The 13123-nt window shown below is 43.0% G+C and overlaps 1 protein-coding gene across 1 annotated transcript in view; it reads right to left on the bottom strand.

Moving 5' to 3' along the window:
• The window catches only part of GLRA1 (glycine receptor alpha 1), a 39540-nt gene extending 26435 nt beyond the window's left edge, over positions 1–13105 (bottom strand). The window contains exon 1 of the mRNA XM_009635335.2: positions 13050–13105. Within this exon, the coding sequence (XP_009633630.2) occupies positions 13050–13105 (56 nt within the window). The remainder of the gene's footprint in view (positions 1–13049) is intronic.
• Positions 13106–13123: the final 18 nt, after the last annotated feature.

Below are 13123 nucleotides of genomic sequence, written 5' to 3'. Positions count from 1 at the left end.
GCTTTTTGCAGTGTCATGCCCATCCCTATGAGCAGTTTCTGTGAGCGCCTTTGGGGCTGTGCTGAATCTGTTCCTCCTGGTGTGTGTGTTAGGAGCTCTGTTTGGCTGCTCTGTGTTGTTAGCCAGGTGACCTAGGAATGCTGAATTCTGAGTTTCTTCCCATTTCTATTTGGTCAGTAAATGTTCTTCTGAAACTAGCTGGGAACAACTCCCCTCCCCTCTCCTCCCCCATTTAAGAAGAAAAAGCAAGAAAGCATGGGGATGAGGACACAGCAAAGCCTTTGCAGCAGCAGGCTCTATGGGTTGCCCACAGATGTGTCTACCATCCAGCTCAGAAAGTAATAGTAGAAAACAGCACTGGGAGCTACAAAAAGGCTGGCCCACCCCACCATGCTTTGGAGGGATGGATTACATGTAGTGCAACCCTGAAATGTTCATTCTGGTAGTGACGTTTGGGCTTTGCTATGGCAGTTTAGCTCAGACGGCACCCAAAAAAGCGGTCAGCTTCTGCTCTTTTCCAGGTCTGTCTTGGCCAGCACTGTGTGCTGCCCTGGGAGATTTCTGGGATTTTGTCCATCCATTAGTTCTTGCAGAAGCACCCTCAAAAGTCCCTTAGGACTGTTCATGTTCTAGCCCAGCAGAGACAAGGAGAGGGAAATTGCTAAGTCATGTGAAAATTATTGATGACAGAAGAGAATTGGAAATTTAGAGTGGGGGGTTGTGTTCTTCAGAGAGAAAATTTGCAAAAAGAGGCAAAACATGTAACAAAACCACCGATGGTGTAGTTTGCACTGGTATAAGAGTGCTGTCTGAGCTGAGAGTGCCTTGGTGCATGTTAAATAGCAGCCAGACAGTGGTTTATCTTATTTATGCTGGTGGAATCCCTGGTGGGTCTGGCTGAGAAAGTGCCACCAGGCAATCATCACAGCAACAACAGGGGAAAGGAGCGTTTCAAAGCATTGAGCGTTTCAAAGCATTGATGAACTAGCATAATCTTTTGTGATATTAACACTGGCATGCAAGCAGGTACCACCAAGCCCCTAGGAGGTCCAGCCCAGGTGAAAGCTGGTGGAGATGAACAGCCCAGCTGCTCAGGATACCCAAGAATTGCATTCCTTAAAATGGTGCAGTCAAGCTTTCCAGGACACCTATTGCTGGTTTCTCCCAGCCTATACAGTCACTGTTTACTGTGTCTGCTTTATTTTGCTTCAGCTAAACAGATGATATACGTTTATAAAAAGTTATTTGGCTTAGCAAGTGGCTCTTTTGCAATCTGGACATGTTAGTTTGCTTGGTTCCTAGCTCCCCTGTTGCCTGTTTCTTTCTTCTCCTTCCCCTTTCTCTGCTTCTTTTTTCCCCCATTTTGTATGGCCCTTGTACAGTCTTTTCATGCTTTTTTTTGGCTGTGCCCATGGTTGTCCATCTAATTAAGTCCAACATCACAAACTACCCTGTTCTGGTTGAATGCTGATACTGAGAAATATCAATTTTTTTTTTCTTTGTGAAGAGGAGAGGTGAATGAATTTAATTAGCACTGGGCCTTTATTCCTCTGTCAAATAATTTAATTGTTAATCATTAATTCTGAGGGTAAAAAATAATGTCTGACAGAAGAAGCACAAACTGTTGCAAAACAAGTATTTGCAGAGGAAATATGTCTCTGCCAAGTGTGGAAGGCTCAGGTCCTTGTGAAAGTAAACTGGTGCAACACCAGTGGCTCCAGAGAACAGCACTGGGTTTATTCTTCTGGTTGGGCTCTCTGCACATTTGGGAAATAGAAGATACCTGATCTCTTACCCTGGTTCAGTGCTGCTCAGCAAAGGTATCTGAAGTGTGGGGTTTGTTTTTTTTTTTTATTTTTGAAACATAACACAAGCCAGAAAGCTTGGCAAGGATGTGTTGGGGGTAGTGTTCAGGTGGGCTGGTTCACACATTTGTCTTTCAAATGTGATATTTTTTGTAGGTAGGTATCCAAGAGGAGAGGCTGAGGTGACCAGTATAACTGTTTCCCCCATTACCTTCAAAGCCAGGCCTTTCTAGAGCAGCGTGCGGTCCTGGGGACACGGGAGCTCAGTTTTACTGACTCCAGCAGGCTCTGAGAGGTGCAGTTACACAGGGTGCAGAAGTGCATCGTGTTGTCTCTGATTAACTGGTGTGGTAGCTCTTCCCTTGCTCTGCCTGGGTTTCCTGAACCATCTCCCTGGTCCAGGGACTGGGCCCCTTGGGTGCAGAGGGCCCTGAGCAGAGACGGGAGCTCAGCAGAGCCTAGCCTGTACCCAGCCTCTGCTGATGCTGGGGCTGCCCATCTCCACCTTGTCCTCAGCAGCCAGAGGGAGGAAGGAAGGACAGATGAGAGATTTTCCTGGTGAAAAGGAAAAGGGGCAGCCCTAAACTCTGTAGCCAGACTGTTATTTCTGACTGCATGTCAACATGTTATCTTGAGGGAAATGCTGCCAGATGCTGGCCTGGGAAGGCTTGGCAGAGAGTGTGAGCAGACTCTTTTTTTATGATTAGATTTACTATCAAAATGAATAGCACAATCAATATTGATATGCAATTCAATTAAAAAGGATGAAACTCATTGTCTGCATGTTTTTCCCTGTCATGTCTGAATTCCTGGCCTACAGCAGTTGAGGTGGACAGGATAAAAGAAGAGTGGAATTGTGTGAGGAGAAGAGAGCCCCAATGCTATATTTTTGGCCCAGCATGGTGCAGAGTAGAAGGAGCTCTGAGTGTTATATATGTGCTGATTGCAATCCATGTGATCATAGAATCATTTAGGTTGGAAAAGACCTTTAAGATTATCAAGTCCAACTCTTAACCCTGCCATCCCACCACTAAACCATGTCCCTATGTCTACCCATCTTTTAAATACCTCCAGGGATGGGGACTCAACCACTTCCCTGGGCATGCTCAGCTGCTGGCGATTACAGTCCATGCAGTATGGATGTGAGGTGTGCTACAGCGGTGAATTGCAAAGCCAATTCTCGGAGGTGCAGAGGAAATTTGAACTTGGTTATTTTCTTAATTCAGTTGAGCACTTATGCAACAGAAGCATGGAGCAGACCTGGGTATCGGGACAGGCTAGGAAAATAATTGTGTACAGCAAGACTAGTGGAATATGGAATTCGAGAGCCTGTGAGAAGGAGATTTCACTCTGAGAAAGAAATGGGCAATAAGCTATTATTTATCCCTATTCGTGGCAGGAGGAGGGGGACGGGAAAGAAAAAAGTAAGCTTGTAGAATGTTGCTGTCTCTGTCCTGGATGGCTGTACTCTGTTGCTGTGAGCTATTTAAACCAATTCTAGCTTTTGCACCAGGAGTAACTGCATTGCAGTAGTCGCAGGATGTAATCAGTTAAAGTTTTAACCCAAAGGATCCCAAAACGTTCTTAATGATCCTGCACAACACAGTTGCCACTGGTCCCTGTGGCTGTATAGGAGGAGAGGAGCTGGGAGGCACTTTTCCATGGGCCTCAGGGAATTAACCCTCTGTGATCGTTCCCATCCAGGGAAAGCTGCAACAACTTTACTGGAGTGAGAAAAATCTCTTCAGACTGCAGCATTCTGATGTCTCTGTGTTCCACTGCCACGTTCCTGCAGCCCATGGCTCCTACCCCATATGGCAAAACAACTTGTCTAGAACTATAAAACATCCCAATTACACTGATTAACTCTATGGAAAGGCACCAGCACTTGGAAGAATTGCTGATGCTGCCTGGACAGAGCAATAAAAAAATAATAAATGGCTGGACAATCAGCTGGGGGGGTGGTAGAAATCTGCACGTTGCCTATAGTTGAGATGGGAAGAGCACAGGGAGACCAACAAATTGCATGGGAATAGTGCTCAGCTGCATGCAAGATCCCTGCTCTCCCAAGGACTGTTGTTCAAACTCCCATGTGTTTTGTGGTCACTCTTGCTTATCACATATTATAAAAATGTGTGTGTTAAATTCAGTTTTGAAGCCACAGGCATTTTCTCTAGTGATGTTCTCAATTAATATCTCTTCCAGAAGGGTCTACAGCTCTTGGAGCATGTGTAGTGACTTTCTGGAAATGTATGATCCTAAGCCACTGAGACAGGTTTGAAAACCTAACTCGAGCAATGGAGAAGCACAAGTCAATGCTCAGGTTTTAATCACTTGTGAAACAACTCCAGCATTGACTCTTACATGTGCATATATTGAAGGGTTTAAAAGAAAAAAGTTATAATTGCATTTTTCATGGAAAAAAACAAAGGAAAAAAAAGCCCCTGCAAAGACAAAAGCATGTGTCTAGCTTCACACACACTGAATATTCCCTTTAAAGTCAGGGGGGCTAGTGAGATATTTAAAGCTGTGCATAAACAACCTTCCTGAATGCAGTAAATAGCGGGGGAAAATGTCTTTACAAGACGAGACTTCATATTCTAGGTAACAATATTCTCTTCACTGATGTGCTCTTGATTTAGTGTTTGGATGGAGAGCTTTGGTGGGAACCTCAATTGACGTCAGAAGGTTTTAGATCACAGACCAGACAAGTGTCAGAGAATTACGAGAAATCGCGGATGCTCTTCTATCTATAGCTCTGCAGTTGCACTATCAGTCGCGTTTTCATCAGTTCAAATAGCTTGCTACAGCAGCTTTTTAAAAATTAGTTTTAGTTTAAGGCTCTCTGCTGCTTGTTATGATTGGATAAGAATATTGTAACTGCTTTCTTCTTTTTTGATAAATCAGAGGTGGTATGAATAGAATTCTCTTTATAGGGATATAACATGCAGTGCTAAGTGGTGGTGGGTTTTATCTTCTGAAACTTTTTTCTACAAATCCTTTGAAAAGGCCTCCTGAGCTAACATGCATAAGCTAACAACAAAATTGTGGATCCCATAGTAAAACTGGGGCTCTCCGATGTGTGTATTTTGTACCATGTAAAATGAGTTGCCTGATAAGGGAGCTCATTTTGATATTTTCTGATAAAATTAGTTGTTGTCATTGCAATGCAAATACTCTGCTGGAGCTGAATGTTCCCTCTGTGCTGTCTGCGATTCCTGGTGTAATTTATCAGTTTATTCATGAACCACAATGAAATGTAACTTCTGGAATGAATGGCTAAGCTCTGGGTCCCCTGCCCAGAAGGGCTCTTCTCCTCCCCACTCTGTCTGCCCTCTGACTTCGGTCTCTTCAGCTCCCTGACAAAAAACCCCCTTTTTTTTCAGCCCTGGCAGTGCTGCAAGGCCCGCATTGGTGCAGGAGAGCAGGTTGTGTTTGATGAGGCTTGTACTTTGTCAGCCACGCTGCTGGGAGGTGATTTCTAAGCCCGTAGCTCTGTGTCAGGGTGTGATGGATGGGGCTGGAAGCTGGAGGATGCTTGCCATTCTCAGGCGCATGGGGGTGGCAGGAGAGGTGGGATGCACACATTTTGGTTTGTAAATAGGAACTTGGGGAGCTCTGGTGCAGGAAAAAGATCTGTGTGTGTGTCTGTATATCCTAGGAACTATTGCCCTGCTCAGCAGTGCTTCCAGAGGGTAGAAGCACTGGGAATGAACAACGAGACAAGACTGTAAAGATACCCCACAAAAAGTCACTCTTTTGCCCCCAGCCTGTCTTTGCAGTTCTTACAAGATAAGAAAAGGCTGCCTCAGCCAGGAATTCTGAGCATCTCCCTTACTCCCAACTGCAGCAATACATGCGGTGCACAGATCCTGCTGTAATGGGGGGCTCGGCCTATCTTGTGCAGGGGCTCTTGGCACCAACATGGACTTTTGGAGCTAAGGATTTTTTTTAAAGGGTGCTGCTAACAGCTGAACCTCGTGCTTTCAGGTTTTATACCCCCTCCATAAGAGAGGGGAGGAGGGGTCTGTGCTTGGGGGTTTGTACAAAGCATCTTTTTACTTGCATCATCCAAAATAAAAGAAGAAAAAAAAATTCAAAGGAAATCGGGTAAAGGTGAGAAGTGATGAATTTTGTTGGGTTTTCTGCATGATTCCTGGCTCAGCTGTGTTTTGCTGCTGACCCAGACACCTGCGATAGCGGTCCGATCCATTGCTGATCCCAGTTTTGTTGCTGTTTATTGATTTGTGTGTTTGCTCCAGCCCTGCTGGGGCTGGCAGGCAGGATCTGCATTCTGGGCAGTGGTCGTAGGGGCAGGCGTCGCTGGCGGGGCAGGTGCATGGGGGGAGCTGCTGCTGGCAGCTTCCGTCTGAAGGCAGCGGGTGCGATGATTGATTGCACTGCAAGCCCTGCTGTTCCGTGCATGCGACATTCCTTGTCTTGGCAACCTTTTGGTAGTTTTTTCCCCTCTTCACCAACCCCGCAATGAGGCACTAATAAAAACAGGAGAGTTCCCTGGCTCTCTGCTAAGGCATTTGGGTTTTTTGTCTCTTTTTGTGTCTCTCTCTCTCTTTTTTTTTTTTTTTTTTTTTTTTTTTTGTATTTTCCTAACGGGCTGTGAGCACCAGTGGGAGGATGAAGAGAGAGAAATCAAAAGCAAAGCAGGTGCAAAAGTGTGTTCTTTTGTTTCCCCCTTCCTCTCAAAATCCAAATTTCTTGGGGTTTGGTAAACTAAGATTTCTCCTGCTTTTCCCAGCTGGCACTTAGATCCAGCAGGGATGTATTTACAGGATGCCAACTGTGTCTGTGTACCAGCCAGATGTGGTGCAGTCCCCAAATCAGCAGCTTACCATGGTGCATTATATGGATGAAATAATTGTCTGCATAATGGGGAGCGCTCAGCGAGTGTAAATGATGGGTGCATCTGTCTCCATCTATTTTTGTTCTCGGCAAGCCCTCTCTGAGCTTTGGCCTTAACGAGGGGACAAAAGCTATATTTCTGGGTATTTTTTTTTCATTTTCTGTGCATCAGTCTCTTGAAGTATCAGGAGAGATTTAGGAGCAGCTTGGAGGTGTGTACCTGATCTATAGCACCAGTGTGATCAAAGCACGCAGACCTCCAGGACCAGACCAGCTGGAGCATATCAGCAGTTCCCCAAGAGGTTAAGCGGACTACATCATTTTGCACCAACCTGTCATCTTGACTAAGAAATACCAAAATACCAATGCAAACCACCTCCCCTCGAGGGAAATGGATTCTGTTGTCTGGCTTTGTAAACACAAATGTAAATCATTTGTGTACTTTGGGGGAAGGGTGAGAGAAACAAAGAAGGGATGATTTCCCTCCCCCCCCCCCCCTAGGGGAACTGACCTGCTGAATTAGCAATATTTTACTATGCTGAGTCAATGCAAAAGTTGCTCTTTTCTGGGCTGTGCAAGTAGGGTAGACCTACCCAGCCTGGTGTTGAGTTGTCTGCTCGTGGCTGCTAATGATCCTTCCAGCACCTTGCACTGGAGCAGCAGGAGGAATTCCTCCTTCTTGAGCTCCTTCCTTTTTGCTTCATTTATCCCAAGGTGATTTTTTTTTTTCCAAACTGAAATTATCAAAAGTGCTTGGAATGACTTTTTTGTCAATCAAAAAATTGAATCAAACCATGGTGGGGAGGGTAGGCTGGAATGGCATTTTTAGCATGTGAAAGAATACGATGAACCATTTTTCTTGAAAGGTGCGAGGTGCACAAGGGTAACTGTACTTCATAAGAAGAGAAACCGTTGTGCTCCTGCTGATAGATAAAGGTCAATAGAAAGTATGCAAGGTAATGACAGAGAAAGGGTAATTTGCTGGAAATAGAGAAACCCTGATTCAGTGTGCCACAACAGTGAGAGCTGATACAGGCAAATAAGACAGAAGTCAAAATGCAGTATCAGCCTATGTGTTGTCTTAATCATAGTCACTTTGGGATTCATGGAAAAGTTCCAGGTTATAGAAAACAAACAAGTGAAACTCAATGAATATATTTAGATGATTTGGCATATTTAAATGTGCGTTTGATTTGGATGTTATGATTTTAAAGCATGATTGAATTTTTAAACCCCTTGTCTTTCATCAGTACCTAAATAGCAATTATACTCATTAGGTGGTCTGACATCTTGTTCTCAATACTGAAATTTGGAGAGCCCTTTTAACCTGCATGCTAGGATGAAATGAGAACAGACTTCTCTACTGGTTTTCTATCACAGATGAATGATCACTGGTCGGTTCTGGGATAATAAAGTAATTTAAATTTGGACATTGATTAACATCTTAATACAGATGCTGGGATCCTTTTCTATCCAGGTCAGCTCATGAGGATTTGGTGTGATGAATTTAATAAGCCAACAAGGAAAGTGTTTGCCCAAGAACAGGAGAACTGCAGTGTGCTGTTGCTTACAAGTGATTTTCTTTTTGACTTGAATCACTTGGTCAGTAGCAGAATAAATTTCTTAGACCTTAGTCTGTGTTATTAAATCTGAGGCACTTAAAAAAGAGTCAGAGGACCCTTTGCTGCTGACTTGCTTCATACATAAGGGTCTCCAACACCTCTTTTGTGGGAGAAGAGGAATAAGGGGGGACCAAATTCCCATGCCTAAATTCTTGTTCTTGAAGGAAATCTCTGTAGACAGTTCATATGATGCAGTGCTCTTACAAGTGAAGGCATGATCCTACCATTCCCTCTGCTTATTGATCTCTTTCCAGAAGCAGTTCCCTTCAGGTATTTGGACAGCAAATAGACATTCAGTAGGACTTGCTGCAGTATAGGGCAATGTTCAGTGGGAGTCAAGGTGGGCAGCCAGTCTGTATTACCTAAAATCTGCACAGCACCAGTGCCTCAGAGACAAAAGATATTTTATTAGCGCATGTGAGAAACAGAGCATTTTAATGTTTTTGTTAAGCAAGGTGACTATCTCTCGTTTTTCTGCTCCTTGCACCCAACATAAGGGGGGAAATATTTTTTGCCCAGACATGTGTGGAACCTTTCTTTTGTTCTGATATACCCAAAGAGCAGGTCTGGAGTCATTTAAGGCATCTGTTAAGAAAGGAAGGTTAAGATTAAGCTGCACTAGAAAATGTTTTTGTGTATTTTATGTTTATTTGTCTTAATTGCCTAAAATGCAAGTGAATTTTTATGGCTGGATGGAAGTGTGTATAAAGTCCCTGAAGAAGGCAGGGTCCCAAACATTTTGTACTTCTGCTGGGATGACACCAAATTAATCTTTTGTTGTGGAAAGATTTATAAGGTTTTCTAGGTAGAACTGTCTACCTCATCACATTTTCAAACCTTGAATACGTAACCCTTTTAGCAGGGTCTCTAATGGGGCTATTACAGGTTGCAGACCAAAGAAGCTAAAGAGTGTCCTTGGAGCCATCTGGTCCAAGCCTTTTCTAAATCATTTTTATTTTGTGGAGGAGCTGGCAGACTCAGCAGATACACAACAGGTCATAAGGCACAACTTCTAGTAGCTTTTGGTTAGCGTGAGGAAAATACTCTTTAACTACTAAGAATACCTGCCATGTTGCTTAGCTTACGGCTCTGTAAATCTCTGGTTACTGCTTCATTCGCTGGTACCTCTGTAATGCTATCTAGCACTGCAGAGCTATAGCAGAAGGTTTGGAGAGAACGTGCACGTTACTCTCCTTCTCCTTCCCCTGCTTTTTCTTTTGCTGTGTTTTCAAGGGGCTGAAATCCGCAGCTCTCCAATCATCTACTTTTACTTGTCAGGTCTGCTTTAGATAAAAGTGTCTTTCTTTCAAAGACAAATAACAAAGTTAAAAGGTATCATATTCACAGTGGTGGCATCTTATTGTTTTAAAAACTGGACTCAAAGAGCTCTGTAACTGACAGGAGGGAATACAAAAATGCCAGTTAGAGCAATCCAATTGGGTCTGAGGCTGGCAGCAACTTTTAGCTTGTGAATCACTTGGAGCAGTAGCCTTGAATCACTCCTGCTAGCTGACAGATTGCTGTTCAGAAGGGGCCAACTCTGATCTTGATTCAGTGAAGGTCATGCTGCTGATTCCTGATATACAGAAGTGCAATTAGGACAAGAATCAGGCCCAAACAATTTCAAAGCCTCACAGGACAGTGCCCAGTTGGGTAAGATGCCAGTTCTAGGCTATCTTTTATCTCCTAAATTGTACAAGGTGCATTCCTACCCCCCCCAGGCTTATGCAGTGGTGTTTCTGGACCACTAGCTATTAAAATGCAATGGTACAACAGAAAGTCTGGGCAAGATCACAGGGTAGGGGTAGCTTTTTGTTCTGCATGAAGGAATTCACAACTGAACCAGGGTATGAATGTGCAGTGTTTGTAGCTAAGACTTTGGGAGAATGTTTGTATATGTTTGCACAGATCTAAGCAGGGACATCTGGAAGCCCCTGTGTAAATACTGTCCAATCTATTTTTATTTTCAAGAAATAGCTTTTTGCCTTAGAGATATGTGTAAGGCAAGGCTGGTCAAACAGCCTGTCTGACAGAAGACCCTCTTTATTTTCCACCCCAACCCAGTTTCCATCCCTGCCTCTACCCAGGTTCTCAGTAAACGTCTTAGTCACAGCTAAGCGACTGCAGTCCGAGAAGGGAGGTAGCAAAATGGGAAATGCTCTTCCATAAAGAAAGGCATGTTAGAATAAGCCGCTTATCGCAAATTCCTTCTAAAACACCCCAACTGTAACAGAAACAAATATCATATTGGCAATACCGTAATGTTTGCATTCACACACCAGCTGTTACTCTTTCCTTTTTTTTTAGGCTGACGAAGGACATTTTTGTTAAGCAACAGATCTAGTCTTATTTCCTATGTGGGCTGCATCTAATTTTCCTTTGCAACTTTGGTTATTTCTTTATTTTTGTGGTATATGTGCTAACACAGAATGGATTCTCCTTCCAGTATATTTTTGACAGGCTGACAATAAAGTGTGGTACACCCTGTGATTTAAAGCAATGCATACTTCTATTATGGATTATTGGATTATCAGCTTGTGGGTTTTTTTAAACATTATGTATGGCTGAGTGCTGGACTAATTGGCACACTAAATTTATGAATGACTGTTAATGAATAACTTTTCTTACTGAAACTGAAATAGCAAAGCTATTCCTGGCCCAGAAAGGCTGGTAGATTTTTGGCCTGTAATAAATTGAACACATAACACAAAGTGGGAGAAAAAAGAAAAACATTGCTTAGAGTCAGTTCTGAGCAGGAATTACTGATTTTTATTTTTATTTTTTTTTCTTGTTTGGAAAATGATTGCAGTATATCAAACAATTTGGTTTCAATATCTCCCTCTAATTGAATGAAAGCACTTCCAAATTTTCTTAAATGTTAATTTCAGGAAAACTAGACTTCCAGAAATAATTTTTCTATGCAATATGACATAATTATATATAGCAAATACATATGTACATGCATATGTATATAATTTATAACAGCATAAACATTTACATTAGAACCTGAAGGGACTGGTTTACCAAGGTTTTGAATGCCCAAGACTTTAATTGATGTGCTGAGAATCTGTAAGTGCTCACATGTGTTGTGTGATGTGTAAGTGTGCATCATAGAACAAGAACAGCAAGACAAGTATGTACCAATTTCACTTGTTCAGGCAGTTCAGAGGAGAGCTGGACAGATGCTTTACTGCCAGGGCCATAGGAAACTCAAGCCTGGAAATGCTTTTTTTTTTTTTTTTTAAAAATTATTTTCCTTTTGCCTTCTAGCTTATTTATGGACAGCATTCCAGAGCATTTATGTATTCTTTAATCTTGTATTTTATCTCTATGCTTCAACATTGTTTAACTAAAGAGTTTATTGCACATACATAGGCTTCCTTTTAGTCCATCCCACTATATTGTGCAGTGCTGCTTTACACTTGCGACTGAATACGAGGAGAAAGGATGGCTCTGAAGTATTGGGTGTTGTGCGTTGCTTTTCAGACATTGGTGATTTTAGTTGTTTCTAGAATTACTTTCTTGTTTTACCTAACAGATAAACATTAAATGCTTTGAGTTCACATTACAATCTTGCTGTCTTTGATTTTCTGGGGAATTACAGAAAAAGTGGGGATGTGCCAATTTTTACACCTGGAAAGACTTTAGTGTTCAAAAGGAAAGAGACTGCTAGCTAGAAAAGTCTGGCCAGTATCAGCAGGTCTGCTACTGTGGCTCATAAAAAAAGGATTACACCAGTGATGTATATGTAAATAATGCCTGTTCTTTGATGCTAAACTACAGGATGAGACTTTGTTAGAATATAGAAATGCAGAAGTAAGAGCCATGCAACTGAAATGGAGTATAAGACTGATGAGCGAGTTTGGGTCATGAAAGAAGGTTGTGGGGATATTTTGTGTGTGTGTGTGCGTGTGTGTGGTTTTTTGTTCCTCTCAATTGTATGTATCTGGCATTTATCACTTGCTACAGCAGGCTGCATTATTCATGCAAACACAGCAGAGTTTCTACCTTCCAAAATTTTTGTCTGTCCATTTAATAAAAACACTGCAAAGAGAGATGGACCAGAAACAATTCTTTAAGACTAAAATTGTTCCATCTCTTATCTTAGCCTTAATTAGAAACTGAACACATATAAAGCAAAGTCAAAATACAGCTAGTTAATAACAGATATAACAGCACATCCCCTCTGGCTTTCATTTACATTCTGCAAGGGAAGGATGTTGAAAACAATATGCAAGAAAGAAGTTGGGAATGAAGGTGATTATTTCTTTGCTTTCAGTGACTTTAGACACAGGAAGCTTAGGAGCTAGGGTGAGCCCTCCTTGAAAAGGAGACTCATGATTTCTCAACATAGCTAAGCAGTGGGAGCATCCCACGGAACTCACCTTAACCTGCAATCTGAGGATGGGGAGAGGGCGAGGTGGGAATATTTACCCGGGCAAATTCAAGTGCAGCATTCCCAGCCGCCACTAGTTGTCACTTTGCAACCAGCCGGGGTCGGTGTTTTCAGCACTGCGGTTAGCGAGATTGCGGTGCTAATTAAACGGAGTAACTCCCAAAGCCGCGGAAAGTCCTAAGCCTGGGGCTGTGCGGTAGCCAGTCTCGGGGAACCGAGAGGAGGCGAAAAGGCAGCTCGAGAAAGCGGAACGCCGCTGTCCTAAGGCTGTGTCTAGGGGCTATGCCCTGAGCTCGGGGTCGGCACAGCAGCCCAGCCCAGCGGCGCGCGGTGCGCACACACTCCTCCCGTAAAGTCGAGCCTTACCTGAAGAAAACGATCGTCTCCCACACGTAGACTCCAAGCGCGTTGACGTTGCACATTTTTCCAGCTCTCGCTGC

The sequence above is a fragment of the Egretta garzetta genome, unplaced genomic scaffold (assembly GCF_000687185.1).
Source record: "Egretta garzetta isolate BGI_Z169 unplaced genomic scaffold, ASM68718v1 scaffold270, whole genome shotgun sequence".
NCBI lineage: Eukaryota > Metazoa > Chordata > Aves > Pelecaniformes > Ardeidae > Egretta > Egretta garzetta.
The sequence above is the reverse complement of the archived record's forward strand: the minus strand, read 5'-3'. Positions and strand labels throughout refer to the sequence as shown.